Genomic DNA, 21588 nt, shown 5'->3' on the forward strand with positions numbered 1-21588 from the left:
TACTAGTCATAAGGTGGTGTTAACTTTAAATGCTGAGAGGAGCTGTCATCATCACCAAACCACACTGCAGGAAACCGAAAGAGTGAACACACACATGCACACATACACACAGACGCATGTGAACAGAATCACACCCGCCCACATGCTTACATAAATATCATGATAAAGCCTGAGAGACCCTTTACAGTGCTCTAGAGATAAAGTGTTGAGTGGGACTGTCTGGTCACCAACAAACATGACCCTGCACCACAAAACCAGTCATTTCTCAAATCTAGATTTATACATCATCTGAACTAAAGAAGCTTTCTGTTGATGTGTGGTTTGTTAGTATGGGACAACATGTCTGGAACACATCTGGAATTTGAGGATTTAAAATAATAATAATAAATCTGAATACTGAGAAAATCATCTTTAAAGTTTTTACTTAAAAGCGTTGGGCGACATTCAGGACCTACAATTGATCTAATTTATGCAGGACAATTTTTTTAAATTACCAACATGTCACATGACCCTGCCCTGTTAAAGGCTGTGGCTGATTTCTACTTCGGCTGCCACTCTGAAGCCCCATCTGATCTCTGGTCAAAGAGGACAAATACATTGACAATTATTGGAAGCTGCCCTAGAGATGCCTTTAGACAGCATCAAAAAATGAAGGCATAAAAATCAAATAAATAAATCAATAAAATAATCGTTCATTAATCGTAATCTCAATTAATTAAACATTTAAACTCGATTTGGATTTTAGGCCAAATCGCCCAGCCCTATTACTTACTCACTCCCAGAGCCGTTTATGTCGAGGTTGATATTTAGCTGCACCATACTAGAGTTTTGTAACATCAAATTTTTACGAGGTGGGTCGTTAGCCCAACACTCAACCCCCAACCTGGAGGACTAGGACATACACACGTTCACAGAGGACAATTTAGCTTACCCAATTCACCTATAGCGCATGTGTTTGGACTGTGGGGAAAACCAGAGCACATGCAAACTCCACACAGAAATGCCAACTCACCCAGCCAGGACTCGAACTAGCAACCTTCTTGCTGTGAGGCAATATCGCTATCCACTGCGCCACTGTGCTGCCCCCTTTAAAGTTCTTAGCAATGCATATTATTAATTAAAAGTCTTGTTTTCATACAGTAGAACGTTTACAAAATGTTTTATGGAATTTTTTTCCTTTATTTCCTTTAAATTAATCTTCAAATGGTTTTTAAAATGAAAGAAATATGTATAATTCTGACCAATACAGTGTTGACTATTTCCAAAAATATACCCATGCAACAAGTGCTTGGTTTTGTGTTCCAGAGTCACCAGCTGCAATGCCTTTAATGCCAAATTTACTTCAGAAGTTGCCTTCTGAAGTGGTTTTTGTGTGTTTTAGACAATTTAATGCTCCTCATATTTAAATGCATTAATACATTTATGCAACAATTGCAAGTGTGTATTTAATACACAAAAAATGTATATTGAGCAGGCAAAGAACTGTCTAACTCAGCTCTGCATTGATACCAGGGGAGCAACAATACAGACTTCTTTCATTTTCACGTGAAAGCATCTCCAACTTTAGCGCTCACTGATGGGACATTTACTCACGGGGAGACGTTTTTCAGCACATGGACATACATTTTAACATGCACAGAACCAGTTTTGTGAGTAATTCAAGGAATGGTGGAAATACAAAACGCAATGTTTACATTTTAATGCAAAACCAAAAAAAAAAAAAATGCAATATCCATATACATATTTAACTGTAAAGATCATAGCAAAAGGATTAATATTATGCAGAGTATTGCGCCATCTGTAATTAATACACATTTAATTTACTGATAAATAAAAACTATGCTTGAATATCTAATGTTCAAGTTTCAAAAAGAGAAAGCCTGTAAATAAACACAATCAATCTTAGAAATCTAGTTAAGATGAGTTAATTAGGCCGACAGGCTCTTGAACCACTTAACTAACTCCACCCAAACACATAGAAAGCCTTTGAAAGAGCAGTTTGGATGTGATTTACCTCCTTTGAACCAACAACCAGACTAAACCAAAGCTAAACGTAAACATCCATTAAACTACACAACAAAATGAATCAGAAAAAACAGTCAGAAAATGATCTTAACCTACAAATCTGTGATATTTGTCACGTCTGATCACTTTGACACTTTGCTTGCATGTTTTCTGATAAAAAAATAAATAAATCACACATTAATTCACAGTTAACTTTGCAACACACAATAACAAACTACAGTGAAAATCATATTCACGGTAAACATAATCCATGGTAGTTGCTCTCCACAGATACTATGACGTGTTATAATATAAGATTAAATTAGCGATGACTGCACCAACAAATACATTACACACTATTTACCATGTTTTCGGACAACTACCATGATTATACCAAAGATTTATTTTTAGTCATTGCATCTATGGTAATATTTTATACCAAAGAACCATAGTTTTACAATCTTGCGTACTGTAGTAGCTCTGGAACTCAGCAAATAACTAAATCCCATTGAACATTTTTGAATAGTAATCCAAAATAACCTGGTCAATCTACAGGTCACTAGTCAGGCAGGACTAGTCAATTTGTCTGTTTCTATTAATACAGAACATTCTGCCAACTACAAATCCATATATCGTCAATCAGAGCAAGACAATTAGTCTAGAAACCCTGTAGCCTTGCAAATAGGAACTAGTAAATGCTTAGTAACACATAGACCATATTAGGTGTAAAGATCAAGATATAGTAATAAATAGAGGGTTTGCACTTACATAACTATTTGGTCAATTATGCAAAGCCATAAAGGAGATCCTCAGATGTAAACAGCAGCATCATCATGAATTGCATGGAAATGTACAACTGAATATGCTGTTCTGCCTATTTATGCTGTTTAACCATGGAATAAAATCTGTGGAAGTTGCTAAATCCTACAGAGAGGGATAATATTTGCAATATTTTGACACATTAAATTTAATAAGATAACTTATCATTTTCAACAGCAGTAATCAGCCAACTATTCAGATTTTGTTCAGTTCAGCGGCATTGTTTACATTCTGCTCTCTAATATGGCTGACTAGTGATGCATCATGAACACACTCTGTCTATTCAGCAACTAAAAACAACCTATAAGTCAGTAATATTGAACACATGTAGTAACCAAGTATATTTAGTATCCCAGACCAGCTTAGTAAATCATGCAAATGTGTTAAAGAAAATCCAAACAAGCAAAGTAAATGTACAGATCTAGAGCTAGTAAATATGTGTAGTAACCAATAAACAGCCTAGTAAATCTACAGATCTAGAACTAGTTTGTGTTCCGGTTTACATGTCTAATAACACCCTAATGAATTTACAAATCTGCAGCTAGTAAATGTGTTTGTCAACTAAATATAAACCAACCTAGTAAATATGTCTAGTGAACAATAAGACGGTCTGTTTTGTAAACTAGAACAGCCAAGTAAATATCCAGTGCCAAATAACACCATGATGAACTAAGAACGTTCGAGGTTACAGAAGTAACCCTTCGTTCCCCGAGGAGGGGAACGGAAGTGCCATGAATGGGAGGATTCGGATCAGAAGCCGCTTATCTGGAGAGTATTGAACGGGCCAATGAATGAAATTAATTGGCAGCGTAAGCTTGCGCAGGTGTGCGACATCTGCAATTATCTCAGCATATAAGCACACCTGAAGCCAGCAGACGCCATCCTTTTAAGCTGAAGAGACTTTCAAACAGCTAAGGGACAGTCATTATGGCGACGGAATATGGCACTTCCGTTCCCCTCCTCGGGGAACGAAGGGTTACTTCTGTAACCTCGAACGTTCCCCTTCGGTTGGGGAACTTCAGTGCCATGAATGGGAGAATATGGAAAGCGCCATAATGACTGCACCTTACCAACACCCCCGATGAGGAGATAGTCAAGCAAGCGTGACGCACCCACATCATGGGGGGCGCGGTCCTCCAACGTGTCCCTGGCCCTAATTTATCCTACTTCAACAGAAGTTTTACGGATTTAGATATATTTTTTGGGAAGTCGTGAGCATCTAGATAATTCTAGGAAATACGACAGTACGTTGGGAAGCGTGCAATCCCGATAGGGAGGACGCTGCGGAGGCCATCCGTTACCCAAGGGGGGGATAGATGGCAGAATTTACCTATGGACTAGCCCTAAAAAGGGGGAGTACGCATAGCAAAGAGTGGTTAGCGGAGAGGGAAGACACGGGTCCGCCCAGGGGGGGGACTTAACCGTGGCGGAATAAGCATATGGGATCGCCTAGTGGGGATCACGCATAGCAGGCACCTATACCCAAAACGCGGGCTGACCAGCGGGCAGACCTACAACGTAGTGGGCCAGCAAGTGACTCCTCCGCTGAGTCAGTGCTGGGGGCCACGGAGGAATCTGCAGGGCTCACCTGACGGGGAACTTTACTGACAGATAAAAAAGGCGCACGTACCTCCGTGTTAGGGAGAATGGCGCAGCAAGCGTGTTTCAACACCCTACCGAGTTGTCTCCTCAATCACCAAAGGGTTACCTAATACCCTTGAGAAAACCGGCTCCACTCGCAGATTGTAAAACCTTGCAAATGTGTTGGGTGTCGCCCAGCCCGCAGCTCTACAGATGTCTGTTAGAGAGGCGCCGCGTGCACGCGCCCAAGAGGATGCAACGCTCCGAGTGGAGTGTGCACGTACTCCCGGGGGACACGCCTCGACTCGAATAAGCGAGTGAAATGGCATCCACAATCCAGTGGGATAATCTTTGTTTCGATACGGCACTTCCCTGCTGCCGACCGCCATAACAGACAAAGAGCTGCTCAGATGATCTAAAATTCTGAGTACGGTCCACATAAATGCGCAGAGCGCGAACTGGACAAAGTAAAGAAAGGGCTGGGTCTGCCTCCTCCGGGGGCAGCGCTTGCAGGTTCACTACCTGATCTCTAAAGGGGGTGGTAGGAACCTTGGGCACATAACCGGGGCGGGGTCTCAGGATAACGTGAGAGTAATCCGGCCCGAATTCCAGGCACGAGTCACTGACCGAAAATGCCTCCAGGTCCCCGACCCTCTTGATGGAGGCCAACGCAACCAGCAGAGCTGTCTTCAGGGACAGAAATCTTAGAGATACTGATTCGAGTGGCTCAAAGGGATCGGATCGCAGACTCGTGAGAACGAGGGCGAGATCCCAAGAGGGCATGAGAGGGGGGCGAGATGGATTAATTCGCCTAGCACCCCTAAGGAACTGGATGACCAGGTTATGCTTTCCCACGGTGCCGCCAGCTACCGCGCTATGATAAGCGGAGATGGCGGCCACGTAAACCTTGAGAGTGGAGGGCGACAGCCTGCTGTCCAACTTCTCTTGAAGGAAAGAGAGCACAACACTAATCTGGCAATTTCGGGGGTCTTCTCTGCGAGAGACGCACCATTCAGTGAATAGACTCCACTTCAGGGCGTAGGCGCGCCTCGTGGAGGGGGCTCTAGCCTGAGTGATGGTATTAACCACCGCAGTCGGTAGGTTACCTAAGTCTTCCTCGCGTCTAGGGACCACACGTGGAGGTTCCAAAGATCGGGGCGAGGGTGCCAGATGGTGCCCTGTCCCTGAGAGAGTAGGTCCTCTCTCAAAGGGATCCGCCAGGGGAGGGCCGTCGCGAGGAGTGAGAGCTCTGATATCCAGGTCCGGTTGGGCCAAAGGGGCGCAACTAGCAGAACCTGTTCCTCGTCCTCCCTGACCTTGCACAGAAACTGCGCGAGCAGGCTCACTGGGGGAAACGCATACTTGCGCATGCCCCGAGGCCAGCTGTGGGCCAGTGCATCCGTGCCGAGAGAGCCCTCGGTCAGGGAAAAAAACAACTGGCAGTGAGCGTTCTCGGGGGAAGCAAACAGATCGATCTGGGCCTCCCCGAATCGCGCCCATATCAGCTGAACAGACTCGGGGTGGAGTCTCCATTCTCCAGGGCGTAACAGCTGTCGTGAGAGCGCATCGGCTGCACGATTGAGCGTGCCTGGGACGTGAATGGCGCGCAGCGATTTCAGCCGCGGGTGACTCCAGAGGAGCAGACGGCGGGCGAGCTGAGACATGCGGCGAGAGCGCATACCCCCCATGCGGTTGATATACGCCGCCGCCGCCATACTGTCCGTCCTGACCAGCACGTGTTGCCGCTCCAGCACCGGTAAAAAGCGGTGGAGAGCGAGGAACACTGCCAACAGCTCTAGGCGATTGATATGCCAATGCAGCTGGGCACCCTTCCAGAGGCCCGCAGCCGCATGCCCGCGACACACGGCCCCCCAACCCGTGTTGGAAGCGTCTGTTGAAACAACAACATGGCTGGACGCCTGTCCTAGAGGCACACCGGCCTGTAGGAACGAGGGGTCGTTCCAAGGGCTGAGGGCGCGGCGACACAGCGCAGTAACCGAGACCCGGTGTGTGCCCGCGTGCCATGCGCGTCTGGGGACCCGATCGTGAAGCCAGTGCTGAAGTGGTCTCATATGGAGCAACCCGAGCGGCGTGACGGCGGCTGCGGATGCCATATGCCCCAGGAGCCTCTGAAAGAACTTCAGTGGGACCACTAGTTTGCTGTCGAGCTCCCTCAGACAGTTCAGCAACAGGCGAGCGCGTTCCTCGGAGAGGTGCGCTACCATGGTGATCGAGTCCAGCTCCATCCCGAGAAAAGAAATCCTCTGCACGGGGGCGAGTTTGCTCTTTTCTCGGTTGACCTGAAGCCCCAGTAGGCGGAGATGCCGAAGCACCTCGTCCCTGTGCATAATCAATTGCTCCCGCGAGTGGGCTAAAATCAGCCAGTCGTCGAGATAACTGAGTATGCGAATGCCCGCGAGCCGAAGGGGCGCTAGGGCACCCTCCGCGAGTTTGGTGAAGACCCGCGGAGACAGAGAGAGCCCGAAGGGGAGGACCTTGTACTGCCACGCTCGACCCTCGAACGCAAACCGCAGAAATTGGCGGTGGCGTGGAAGAATGGAGACATGGAAATACGCGTCCTTCAGGTCTATGGCTGCAAACCAATCCCGAGGACGAACGCATTGGAGAATGCGCCTCTGCGTGAGCATTCTGAACGGCAGCTTGTGCAGACAGCGGTTCAAAACGCGCAGATCTAGGATTGGCCGTGACCCACCGCTCTTTTTGGGTACGATGAAGTATGGGCTGTAAAACCCACTCTCCATCTCGGCTGGAGGAACCGGCTCGATTGCACCCTTCGCCAGGAGGGCAGCAATCTCCTCTCGCAAGACAGGGGCGGACAGGGGGTTGACCCTGGAGAAATACACGCCCGTAAACTTGGGGGGCCGTTTCGCGAACTGAATCGCGTAACCGAGTCTGATTGTGCGTATGAGCCACCGCGAGGGGCTGGCCCGCGCTAACCAGGCAGGCAGAGCCCTCGCTAATGGAGTCATCGCTACAATCGCTGACGTACCAGCGGTGGGGCAGCGCGGAGTGGGTGTGCTGATCCGGGAAGCACGAGGGTCCCGCGGAAGAGCTGGAGGAGAGCGATTCGCTCTGGCTCCGCACCCTGACTCCGGAGAGGGGGCTGGAGGGCTTGAGGAAAGGGAGACCGTCCCCCCAGCGCTCGTGAGCCACTGGCGAAGCACGTAGAGTCTGCGAGCCGGAAGGCAGCGCGTCCCGGACTGGCAGAACTCGTGCAGTCACATCCGGGGAAGGGAAAAAGTGCTCTTTTACTGATGTTTTGGTGGCACTGAAAAGTACCGTTGTTATCGGGGCCCCGCCCTCCAGCGGGGAAAGAGCAAGTTTCCTCTTCTCCGGATGGCCTGTCTCAGGGACGCTTCGCGGTCCGTTTACCGGACTTAACGGCGCCCTGGGCAGGAGGGGCTGCCTGCTTTCGAGGTGAACGCCGCGCCCGCTTGGCCGGAGGCGCAGGCGGGGGCGGGGCAGCACTCGTTGGCGGGCGCCCTCGGCGAGGAACAGCGGAGGTGGATGGCTCGGCGGGCGGAGCGGGCTTACGGCCACGCCGATAGATGACATTGCCCATCGCATCCGACTGCTCTTTCACCGCCTTGAATTCCTGGGTGAATTCACCGACGGTGTCGCCGAACAGGCCAGCCTGGGATATGGGCGAGTCAAGAAAGCGAACTTTGTCAACGTCGCGCATATCGGCCAGGTTTAGCCAGAGGTGGCGTTCCTGAACCACAAGTGTGGACATCGTCCTCCCCAGCGCACACGCGGCGGACTTAGTAGTCCGAAGAGCATAGTCGGTCGCGGTGCGCAGCTCATGTAATAAGCTTGGGTTGGACCCGCCCTCGTGCAGCTCGGCCAGCGCCTGCGCTTGGTAGCGCTGGTAGGTGGCCATCGCGTGCAAAGCAGAAGCAGCCTGGCCCGCAGCCTTATAAGCTCTGGCTCCGAGGGAGGCAGACAACCTACAGGCTTTGGACGGGAGGCGGGGCAAACCCCGCCACGTAGAGGCGCCGCGCGGACAAAGATTGACCGCGATAGCGCGCTCCACTGACGGGATCGCCTCATACCCCCTGGCAGCTCCGCCGTCAAGGGCGGTGAGGGCGGAGGCACTCGCAGCACGGGCAGAGAAAGGTGCCCTCCAGGACTGCGTGAGCCTACTGTGCACTTCCGGGAAGAAGGGGACGAGAGGCTTCGAAGGCTTCGCCTTCTGGTCCTCTACGTAGCACCCATCTAGTCGGTCCGGCCGCGGAGCTGGGGGATAAACCATCTCCAACCCCACGGCCGAAGCAGCCCGGGAAAGCACGGCTAACATGTCCGCTTCAGGATCCGATTTGACAGCGCTCACCTGCCCGGAGGGGGCGAGCGGGTCCGGATCTTCGTCGGACAGTGAAAGCCCACCCTCCGATGCCGCGGAGGACATCTGATCTCCGGTGTCAGCGAGTGTGAGAGCTACCATCTGGTTAGACGGATCACTCTCACCACCCGAAGCTTGGATGGAGCGCCGTGAGGAGCGAGAGGTCCGCGAGCCCGTGGGCGGCGGATTAGCTCCCGCTGAAACCCTCAGATCTGCCCGAGCGCCCGCTGCTTTTTTAGAGCAGGAGGCAACTGGGGTGGCTCGCTCTCTTGCGAAAGTTAGCCGCGATCTTAGCTGTGCAACGGTCATGGCATCGCAATGACGACATGAACCGCCCGCGAGCACCGCATTAACATGCTGGACCCCCAAACATGCAATGCAGTGATCGTGTCCATCATCCAGTGACAGGAAACCCCCGCATCCAGAAACGCACAGTCGGAGCGCCATCCTGAAAAGGACGTGCTGCACGACTGTGTTGCTCTTTTAGGAAAGTTGCAACTATACGCACCGCTCTGGAGGACCGGACCCAAAGAACCGCAGGCAAGGGAGTAACCCAGCTCGACCGTCTGCCACCGCGAAGACCCACTCTGGACCGGGAGACACACTCGTTCGCTCTGAAGTGCTGCTCAGCAAGAGGAACCCTCATCGACTCACTCAGAAAGGATCTGAAGCGAAAAGGATGGCGTCTGCTGGCTTCAGGTGTGCTTATATGCTGAGATAATTGCAGATGTCGCACACCTGCGCAAGCTTACGCTGCCAATTAATTTCATTCATTGGCCCGTTCAATACTCTCCAGATAAGCGGCTTCTGATCCGAATCCTCCCATTCATGGCACTGAAGTTCCCCAACCGAAGGGGAACTAGTAAATCTGTCAAGTAACCCACATCACCCTAGAAAACCGACAGGACAAAGAACTAGTAATCATGTCAAGTAAACCATAATACCCTGATAAATCATTCATTTTCCTTTGGCTTAGTCCTTTTAATCATCAAGGGTTGCCAAAGTGGAATTAACCGCCAACTTATACAGTATATTTTACACAGTGAATGCCCTTCCAGCCACAACTCAGTACTGGTAAACACACATACACACACACACTTATACACTACGGCCAATTTAGTTAATCAATTCCCCTATAGCGCATGTGTTTAGACCAGTGGTCACCAAACTTGTTCCTGGAGGACCGGTGCCCTGCAGATTTTAGCTCCAACCCTAATCAAACACACCTGAACAAGCTAATTAAGGTCTTGCTAGGTATCCTTGAAACATCCAGGCAGGTGTGTTGAGGAAAGTTGGAGCTAAAGCCTGCAGGGACACCGGCCCTCCAGGACCGAGATTGGTGACCCCTGTTTTAGACTGTGGGGGAAACCGGAGCACTCGGAGTAAGCCCATGCCAACACGAAGAGAACATGCAAACTCCATATTATTTAGAGTAATGAAAGTTTGTCTTTAGACCAAATTTCCTTTAATTTTCAAATCCAGAAAGTAAAAATAAGACATTTTAGCTTTTACAGACACAGGAACAAGATAACGAAAAAGGGAGCCACTTCAGCCTAAACAGCAGCTATGCTGTGTTTACTTGGCCTCTACTGTGCCTAAATTTGGCCCATTCTGCCTTGACTCTGGCCTCTGCCTCGCCGCAGCCAGCTGTACTAAATGAGCGTCCTCTCGCTGAACAAGATTCTCCTCGCAAGGTGCTGCAGTTGTGGAAATAAGCGATCTTGTTTCTCCCAGAATGATGGCAGATTTTCCTCTGATGACTCCTCTAACTGAACGTTTAAACGGTACTCTTGCACTTCATCCATTATTTTGGGCGTCTCATCTTCCCATTCTGCAAAGCCCATTCTCAGCTTTTTCGCTGGCCCACTGCCATGTCCCGCTACATCCACCCGCAACCTACCCACAATTAATCATAAAGTAACTTTTATTACCCAACCTGCCCGACCCGCAGATTATCTGCAGTGCCTGCGGATATAACCGCCATCAGCACATCACTACAATTGACCCAGCCAGGACTCAACCCAGCGACCTTCTAGCTGTGAGGCAACAGTGCGAACCACTAAGCCACCAATCTACATAGAACTAGTATCTAGTCCTAAAAACCAACCTTTTTAATATGTCTAGTAACCAATAAGACTGTCTGTATAGTAAACCAGTTGTAAATATGAACTATTACATAGTAAAATGTTGGAAACCTGTAACCGTTCAGTTCCAAAGTATTTGTTTTTTCTTTCTATGGAAGTCAATGTTTCCAGTTCATCTTTTTTTAGTGTTCAACAGAGGACAAAAACTCAACGGTTTACCACTTGAGGGAGAGTAAATAGTGAGTATATTTTCATTTTTAGATGAACGATCCCTTTGACACAGAACAACCTAGTAAATATAGAGATCGAGAGCTGGTCACAACTTCAGATCTCTATGCGTATTCTTCATAATTTTCATCTTTCATCCTTCAGCTCGTCTTTAAACCCATTACCCTTTAGTTAAATTTTAAACAATCCTACTTAGATTTTAGATTAAGATTATATTTAAACATTTACTCTGTCAATCTGCTATTAAGATAAAGTTGATTTTATATTCGCACATTTATTAATTTTTGAACAGTGACCTGGAGCCTGTATTGTACTTTGATAACTGGGTTTGAAATAGCATGCAAGCATGTCTTCAAAGCAACATTAGGACTATTTAATCGACTGAACAATTTTGTTCTGATAGTCACTGGCTGCTGATATGACTTTCCAATTGAATATTTGCAAATAATACTTTTCTGAAATTATATTATTAAGGAGAAAGTCTAAACTTGCGAATATAAAACCAACTTTACCTCAATATCAAAGTACACCCTAGCTCAGAGTCCATTAAAAAGCACTGATGTTGTGTTGAAGTTTTTGTCTGATGCCTTTAACTCAGAAAAACCAAGTAAATATAGAAATCAAGAGCTGGTCACAACTTTAGATGTAATGTAATGTGTGTAAAAGCTCATTTATCATGTATGGCCATCCACCCAAAGCGCACCCAAAGGTCTCTCCACATCACCACCAGTGTGCAGCATCCACTTGCATGATGCAATGGCAGCCACAGACAAATTACGCCAGTGCTTCACCACACACCAGCTATTGGTGGAGTGGAGATACAGTGATAGAGCCAATTTGATCGATGGGGATGATTGGGAGGCCATGATTGCTAAGGGCCGATGGAGAGAATTTGGTCAGGGGTTACACCCAAGCGGCAACCTCCCGCTCTCCCTCAGGAAGCCAATACGGAAGTAACTAAAACTGCAATTCATCCGAAATTCCGCTAGTCCTGGCCGCTCCTGGCTCCAAAACAGAGCAAATTTCAATTGAGCCCACTGTTAGAATGGCCAACTTTACAGCAGAAAAAAAGGTGTTTACAGCCTGCTACAAAAAAAGATTTTGGTTAATACAGCTAATATTACCCTTCATGACAACTGTGAGGGGGGTGAATTTTTTTTATAACTCATCCGTTTCCTTTATATTAAGTTATATTAAGTTTGCATAATTAAGGGCGTGGCCACTTGAGTGACAGCTAGGTCTCGTTGGTCGTCGTCACGTCACCTCAGCAGAATCCTGCAGATTAGCCACTGAACTCGGCATATTTATCGTATTTCTGTGTTGTTTTATGTGGCTTTACACAGTCAGCTGCCTTTTGGACTTGTTTCCTACAATTATTAGATGGCATGGCATGCTGAGTGCACTTAATTGTGCTCACAAACCATTCACGTGGCCTCCGTTTCCCATGTGAGTAAAGTTATATACTTATATACCATCTCTATACATGTATTTGTTTTATTTAAGATCATTTATCGTTTATATTTATATTTAGAGCTTTAATGAACTCCAGAATCTGACAGGTTGATTAGCTGTAGGCTCTAGATCAGTCATCTGAAGCGTTGCCATTCAGTGTTATGCTGGATTTCATCAATAGTCTTACATTAACTAACACAGACTATATCTGAAGTGTTTGGAAGTAATTCGCGTTTTCCTCCTGTTGAAAAACGTCATAAGAACAATGTTTAGTGGCTTAATGTGTTACAGCAGTGTTTTTAAAAGTCTAAACACTTTATTGATATAGTGTACAACCAAGCACAAGTGGTCAGAATACAAACGAGTCTCGGGTGATAAAGTATTGAGCATTTCTCCCAAAGTAAAGTGTGTCTGAACCAGGTCCAAGCTAAATGCCAGCAGGTGTCTGTAGCTCCGCTCACTCTCCGCCTCTTTGTCCTTGTTTGGTATCCTGCCGTGGGTGTGATGACGCGTGACCAAAATGGCGACGGTTGGCCGCGCCTACTTGTGGCTTCTTTTGCGCTCTTCAGAAACCTATGGGTGACGTCACGGATACTTCGTCCATATATTTTACAGTCTATGGTTACACCCCAACTCTTTACCAAAAGTGTCATGGGATTATTAATGACCACAGAGAGTCAAGGACCTCGGTTCAACTTTTCATTTGAAAGACGGCGCTCACTGATAGTAGGGTCCCCTTTACTTTACTGGGGCATTAGGACTCACACAGACCACAGGTTGATCGCCCCCTGCTGGCCTCACTAACACCACTTCACAATTAATGGCTAAATAAACCCATGGAGTTTGGTTTATGATTATAACAAAGGTTTACATGGTAATTAAAAAAGTTTGGCCAGAGGAGAAATGGTCGCGCCCAAGTGAGCCTGGTTTCTCTCAAGGATTTTTCCTTCACTTTCGTCGATTGGCAAAGTTTGTTCTTCCACTGTCACAACTGGCTTGCTGGGTTTGGGACTTGTAGAGCTGTGCATCAATGGATTTGCTCTTCAGTGTTTAGACTTTCATAAGTGAAAATTAAAGCACACTGAACTGAACTGAACTCTGAAAACTGGACTGACACAGTTTCAATTTACTATAACTTCTACATTCAGCTGCTTTGACACAAATTACATCGTAAAAGCGCTATAAAATAATCATGAATTAAACTTTAGGCAATGGAGAAAAAAAATCTTAACTGACCTTAAAAATAATTTTTAAGCATCTAAAACCTGCTCATGAAAGTCTGTAGTTACAGGTTTCCAGTTTATCTTGTTTTAGAGTTCAACAGAAGACAGAAACTCAATGGTTTACCACTTGAGAGAGTAAATAGTGACTACATTTACATTTTTGGATGAAGTGCCTCTTTAAACCTCAGAACAACCTAGTAAATGTATAAATCAAGAGCTGGCCACAACTTTAGATCTCTATTTAATTTTTTTATGAATTTAAGAGCTTGTTTGTAATCTAATTACACAAACCCATGAAGTTTGGTTTATGATTATAATAAAGGTTTACATGGTAATTCAAAAAGTTTAGCCAGAGGAAAAATGTTTCTGGTTACTCAACTGAGCCTGGTCAATCTTTGTTTTGTTTTTTTCACCAATTGATGAAAGTGAAGGGAAAGTTTGTTCCTCGCTACTGGCTTGCTTGGTTTGGGACTTGTTGAGCTGCGCATCGATGGATTTGCTCTTCAGTGTTTGGACTTTCAGCAGTGAAAATTAAACCACAGTGACTGAACTAAACTAAACTGAACTTCAACTCTGAAAACTGGACTGACACTGTTTACATTTACTAGAACTTCTATGTTCAGCTGCTTTGACACAATCTACACTGTAAAAGTGCTAGAAAATAACCATGAATTGAACTATAGGCAAGCAAAAAAAAATCTTAATTGAAATTAAGATAAATTATTTTTAAGCATCTAAATCCTGCGTATGAAAGTCTGTAGTTACAGGTTTCCAGTTCATCTTGATTTAGAGTTCAACAGAAGAAAGAAACTCAATGGTTTACCACTTGAGAGAGAGTAAATAGTGACTACATTTACATTTTTGGATGAAGTGCCCCTTTAAACCTCAGAACAACCTAGTAAATGCATAAATCAAGAGCTGGCCACAACTTATTTATATATATTTATATATATATATATATATATATATATATATATATATATATATATATATATATATATATATATATATATATATATATATATTTATATATATGTATATATATATATATATATATATATTTATATATGTATATATATATATATATATATATATATATATATATATATATATATATATACATATATATATATATATACATATATATATATATACATATATATATATATATATATATATATACATATTTATATATATATATATATACATATATATATATACATATATATATATATATATACATATATACATATATATATATACATATATATATATATACATATATATATATATATATATATATATATATATATATATATATATATATATATATATATATATATATATATATATATATATATATATATATACACACACATATTTATATATATATATATATATATATATATATAYACACAYATTTATWTATATATATATATATATATATATATATATATATATATATATATATATATATATATATATATACATATATATATATATATATATATATATATACATATTTATATATATATATATATATATATATATATATATATATATATATATATATATATATATATATATATATATATATATATATTTATTTATTTATATATATATGATAGCCCGCCAGGTTCACATGAGTTGCCCGCGGGCCTGTTCTAAAAATAGCTCACCATAGCACCACATAAGAGTAAGCTGCATCTAATATTTTTACAGGAATTATTTTTAAATCACACTTGCATTGGTGTAAATTTTAAAATTATTTTAAGTTATAAATAAAAAAAAAACTTTAAAAACTATTTCAGACAAAAAAATAGTATAAATATATATATATATATATATTATGGTTTTTAATCCAATTAAACTTCAATTAAAGCATACACAAATCAATGAAGTTTGGTTTATGATTATAATAAAGGTTTACGTGGAAATTCAAGAAGTTTGGCCAGAGGAAAAATGTTCCTTGTTACTTAACTGACCCTGGGTACTCTGTTTTTTTTTTTTACCAATTGATGAAAGTGAAAGGGAAGTTTGTTGCTCGCCACTGGCTTGCTTGGTTTGGGACTTGTGGAGCTGCGCATAGATGGATTTGCTCTTTAGTGTTTGGATTTTCTGCAGTAAATATTAAACCACACTGACTGAACTAAACTGAACTGAACTTAAACAGTAAAAACTAGACTGACACGGTTTACATTTACTAGAACTTCTATGTTCAGCTGCTTTGACACAATCCACATTATAAAAGCACTAGAGAAATAAACATGAATTGAACTATACCAGGGGTCACCAACATGGTGACCGTGGGCACCAGGTAGCCCGCCAGGTTCACATGAGTTGCCCGCGGGCCTGTTCTAAAAATAGCTCACCATAGCACCACATATGAGTAAGCTGCATCTAATATTTTTACAGGAATTATTTTTAAATCACACTTGCATTGGTGTAAATTTTAAAAATATTTTAAGTTATAAATTTAAAAAAAAAACTTTAAAAACAATTTCAGACAAATGAAGTGTTGCATATTGTCATTTATCTAACTTGTTAAATCATTGTTGACAACTACTGTGAGAAATCATTAACATGATCAATGTCTTCACATAGATGAATATTATTAATAATAACATATAATTAAAGGTAAATTAAGAAAATGTGTTTTTTAATAACTGGTAGCCCTTCACACTAATCGGTACCCAAGGAGTAGCTCTCAGTTTCCAAAAGGTTGGTGACCCCTGAACTATACTGTAGCCAAGAAAAACCAAAAAAAAAAAAACTAATTGACCTTAAAAATTATTTTAAGCTCAACTTATGAAAGTCTGTAGTTACAGGTTTCCAGTTTATCTTGTTTTAGAGTTCAACAGAAGACAGAAAATCAATGGTTTACCACTTGAGAGAGAGTAAATAGTGACTACATTTTTTTGGATGAACTGTCCCTTTAAACCTCAAGTAAACAGAAATTAAACGCTCGTCACAACTATATATCTCTATTCTAGTCATTTATGAATTTTAGAGCTCGTCTTTAATGCCTATTAAAGCCCACTTACAGTGTGGTTTATGATTATGATAAAGGTTTACACGGTAATTCCGCTCACCTGCAGATCTGCGCCCTGTGTGCGGCAGTCCATGTAGTTCTCCCAGGCCTGGGACAGATCAGCCAGGTGTGAGCTGGCCATGTCCAGCTGACCGCCACCGGCTCCGGTTCATCCACAGCAGCCGAAGAAACTCTCAAATCCAGCGGTTAAACCGGAGCTGCGACCGTGCCACATCACTTTAATCGGTGTCCATAACAGACGCAAAGTCCGTTAAATCCGCCTGCAGAGGTGAACACAACTTTTAAATATGCGTCTGGCGGGAATTCAAGCGTTCATGCAGAAATTACAGTTAAAAATGTCGGTTGATAATTCAGTAGCGATCCTGACAGTTACTGTCAAGTTAACGTTGCAGCAGTGTAATGATAGGCGGGTTTACACAAGTTAAAGCTCGCATTCGCTTAAAGTAAACCGACATAAACAGATTAATCATGAAAAACTGTCAAAATGTGCAGACACGGACTCTGCTTGCGTGTGTTCTGAATGCTTTCAGCAGACGCAGAATATCCCGCAGCACAGCTTAGGCTAACACTCATTGATTTACTTCAGTCAAATATGAAGCAACACAAACGCCAGCCGGCCATTTTTAATCATCACATCTATACTGTTCATCTGAACTGCTCATCCGAGACGCGTACATTTAAACACAATAGCAATTTACCTAGCTTGTCTCCGGTCTTCCTTCCAACATATACACAAGCAATTTAGAAGGAAAAAAATGACATGCAAAACAGTACAGGAAATAACGCCCATCAAACAGAACTATAAGCAGCTATTGGTCGAGCGTCCTGTCAATCAAATATGTAACCTCTAAGGACGCTCCTTCTCGAATGACGTCAATCGTGTCCCCCCTGTAAAGGAGGAGCTTCGGCATTTACGTCGCTGTAGGCGGGGTTGACGTGCTGACGCGCTGCGCAGTGTCTCCGGGAGCTCCATAACAGAGCATCTCTCCTTATGATTTATTAAAACTCCGGGCATTCGCGCAGCACACAGGCCTCTTTATGGCCGGATTAAAAGCGTGTCTATTAGACTGCTGCTGGATTTGAGCGTGAAGATTCCGTGATGTCACTGTACTTTTGTACACATTCATGTATTATTCAAGAGTTGATATGAAGCACTCAGATTACTATCAGACCTTAATACGTCAACATTGATACTGTATTATTATTGTACGTCACTCTATGTGAGAGCGTTTCATTAAACGCTTATTTTTATTTACATAAACACTATATTTACACACAAGTAGACATCACACACCGGCCACTTTATTAGGTACACCTTTCTAGTACCGTATGGACCTCATTTTGCCTCCAGAACTGCCTTAATCCTTCATGGCAGATTCAACAAGCTGCTGGAAATATTCCTCAGAGATTTTACTCCATATTGACATGATAGCATCAGGCAGTTTGTGCAGATTTGTCGGCTGCACATCCATGATGCCAATCTCCCGTTCCACCACATCCCAAAGCTGCTCTATTGGATTGAGATCTGGGGACTGTGGAGGCCATTTGAGTACAGTGAACTCATCGTCATGTTCAAGAAACCAGTCTGAGATGATTGAGCTTTATGACATGGTGTGTTATCCTGCTGGAGGTAGCCATCAGAAGATGGAGACACTGTGCTCATAAAGGGATGGACATGGTCAGCAGCAATACTCAGGTAGGCTGTGGCGTTGACACCATGCTCGATTGGTACTAATGGACCTAAAGTTTACCAAGAAAACATCCCCCACACCATTACACCACCACCAGCCTGAACCGCTGATACAAGGCAGGATGGATCCATGCTTTCATGTTGTTAAGGCCAAATTCTGCGCCGAGCATCCGAATGTGTCAGCAGAAATGGAGACTCATCAGAGCAGGCAACGTTTCTCCAATCTTCTATTGTCCAGTTTTGGTGAGTCTGTGTGAATTGTAGCTTCAGTTTCCTGTTCTCAGCTGACAGGAGCGGCACCCGGTGTGCTCTTCTGCTGCTGTAGCCCATCCGCCTCAAGGTTGGCTGTGTTGTGTGTTCAGAGATGCTCTTCTGCAGAGCTCAGTTGTAACGAGTGCTTATTTGACTTACTGTTGCCTTTCTATCAGCTGGAACCAGTCTGGCCATTCTCCTCTGACCTCTGGCCTCATCAACAAGGCATTTGCGCCCACAGAACTGCCGCTCACTGGATATTTCCTCTTTGTCTTTGTTTTTATTTTCCTCTTTTTTATAAAATAATTTAAATATTTAATCATAAAACTAAAAAATCAAAACATTAATATTTCAATTCTAATTGGTTGATCTTAAAATGTATTTTTAAATTATTTATTTTCAATGTTCCTGATTTTTTTCAGGCACAAGAATACTTGAATAACACCATTATTAAATACTAAAATATTTTAGATTTTATAAAATTATGCCGTACAACCGCACACTATTAATGTGATTTTAATCTGCTGTCGCCCCCTGCTGGTTCAAGGCCTTGTTTGCGTCTATTCTCTACTGACGTTCATTATGCACACAAACCGGTCACAAGTGAGAGGTCAAGCAAAATATACACTGAATAAACAAATAAAGAGTTCATTTGCAAAATCAGATATAAGCAGAGACTTTTTTTTTTTTTTTTTTTTGCATTTGCACTCCTTAATACTCAATATAAAATTATAATTTCTGAAAATTACAAAAAGTCAAATTTAATTAATTTCAATAAATCATGTTTTTGCAATTTTGTACATTAATGCACAAAATAAACATAATATATAAAAATAAATAAATTGACTTGTCTGAAGATATCAAATCAACTATTCAAAGTCAGTCACAATTTATATATATATAAATTGTGACTGTAGTATATGTAGATATATATATAGTTGAAGTCAGATGTATTAGGCCCCCTTTGAATTTTATTTATTTTTTCCTTTTTTTTAAATATTTCCCAAATGATGTTTAACAGGTTCAGGAAATTTTTACAGTATGTCTGAAATTATTCGTTCTTCTGGAGAAAATCTTATTTGTGTTATTTCGACTAGAATAAAAGCAGTTTTTAATTTTTTAAACACCATTTTAAAGGTCAATATTATTAGCCCCTTTAAGCTTTATTTTTTTTCAATAGTCTACAGAACAAACCATCATTATACAACAACTTGCCTAATTACCCTAACCTGCCTAGTTAACCTAGTCAAGCCTTTAAATGTGACTTTAAGCTGTATAGAAGTGTCTTGAAGAATATCTAGTCAAATATAATTTACTATCATCATGGCAAAGATAAAATAAATCAGTTATTGGAAATGAGTTATTAAAACTATTATATTTAGAAATATTCTCTTCGTAAAACAGAAATTGGGAAAAAAATAAACAGGGGGGAGGCTAATAATTCTGACTTCAACTGTAAATATATACATATACATACATACATATATATATGTACACTACCTGACAAAAGTCGTGTCTGACTCCATCATGAGCTTGGAGGACTGCATCCATACATCTCTGACATGACTCAAATCACTGATTAATAAAGTCATCTGGAATGAAGAAGAAAGCGTTCAGCAGGATCCCAGAGTTCATCAAGACTCTTTGTGTTCATCTTCAACGCCTCCTCCATCATCTTACCCCAGACATGCTCAATAATGTTCATCTCTGGTGACTGGGCTGGCCAATCCTGCAGCAGCTTAAACTTCTTTGCTTTCAGGAGCTTTGATGTGGAGGCTGAAGTATGAGCAGGAGCGCTATCCTGCTGGAGAATTGTCCCTCTCCTGTGGTTTGTAATGTAATGGGCAGCACAGATGTCTTGATACCTCAGGCTGTTGATGTTGATCATCCACTCTGCAGATCTCTCATACGCCGATATACTGAATGTATCCCCAAACCATTGTTTCCTTCACCAAACTTGACTGAAGTTCATCAGATTATTCATGGAAAAAAATTTGGTGCTCTTAAAACTGGGAGCGATGACAAAACTTTTGTCAGATATATATATATTTATATATATATATATATATATATATATATATATATATATATATATATATATATATATATATATATATATATATATGTGTGTGTGTGTGTGTGTGTGTGTGTGTGTGTGTGTGTGTGTGTGTATGTGTGTGTGTGTGTATATATATATATATATATATATATTTTTTTTTTTATTATGATGATTTCTGAAATTTTTTTTTAGTAATTTCCATAACTCATGATTTTTTTTTCAATCATAATCTTAAATGCACAAAACAAATAAACAACATATCATCAAAAAAAGTACAAAAAAGTTATCTGAAGATGTCAAACTATTTAAAGTCAGCAGCAATTTATAATTGTTTGATTTTCTTCAAATTCTCTAATGCTTCATGATTTCGGAAAGTTACAAAACACACGTTTTAGTAATTTCCATAAATCATGTTTTATTGTACTCTTTAATGCACACAAAAACATCTCAAATAAAAAAAGTTATCTGGAAATATCAAACAAAATTTTCAAAATCGGCAACAATTTATATTTGTGTTTTGTTTTTTACTTAAAACTTTCCAAAGCATCATAATTTGTGAAAATTACTAAAAAATATATTTCATTTCCTTTTAGTAATTTCCATAAATCGTGTTTTTTTTTTCAAATATACTCATTAATGCACTGAAAAACTAAAATAAAAACTTAAAATAATAATAATATTAATAACAGAAAATTAAAAAAATGATCTAGAAATTTCAAATAAAGTTCAGTCGCCAACAATTTATATTTGTTAGCTTCTTTATTCTTCAAATTCTCTAAAGCAT

The 21588-nt window shown here is 42.0% G+C and overlaps 1 protein-coding gene across 3 annotated transcripts in view; it reads right to left on the reverse strand.

Annotated features, from left to right (window-relative positions):
* The window catches only part of lyst (lysosomal trafficking regulator), a 192206-nt gene extending 174660 nt beyond the window's left edge, over positions 1–17546 (reverse strand). For 2 of the 3 annotated variants that reach the window (XM_021472744.3, XM_068218743.2), the window contains exons 1-2: positions 17502–17546; positions 16844–17063 (exon numbers count right to left, since the gene is read on the reverse strand). In XM_021472744.3, the coding sequence (XP_021328419.1) occupies positions 16844–16924 (81 nt within the window). In that variant the 5' untranslated portion in view covers positions 16925–17063; positions 17502–17546. Of the gene's footprint in view, positions 1–16843 lie in introns of all 3 variants that reach the window. The other variant, XM_073920308.1, reaches the window with a different exon arrangement.
* Positions 17547–21588: the final 4042 nt, after the last annotated feature.

This window comes from Danio rerio, chromosome 13, assembly GCF_049306965.1.
Source record: "Danio rerio strain Tuebingen ecotype United States chromosome 13, GRCz12tu, whole genome shotgun sequence".
In the NCBI taxonomy this organism is placed as follows: Eukaryota; Metazoa; Chordata; class Actinopteri; order Cypriniformes; family Danionidae; genus Danio; species Danio rerio.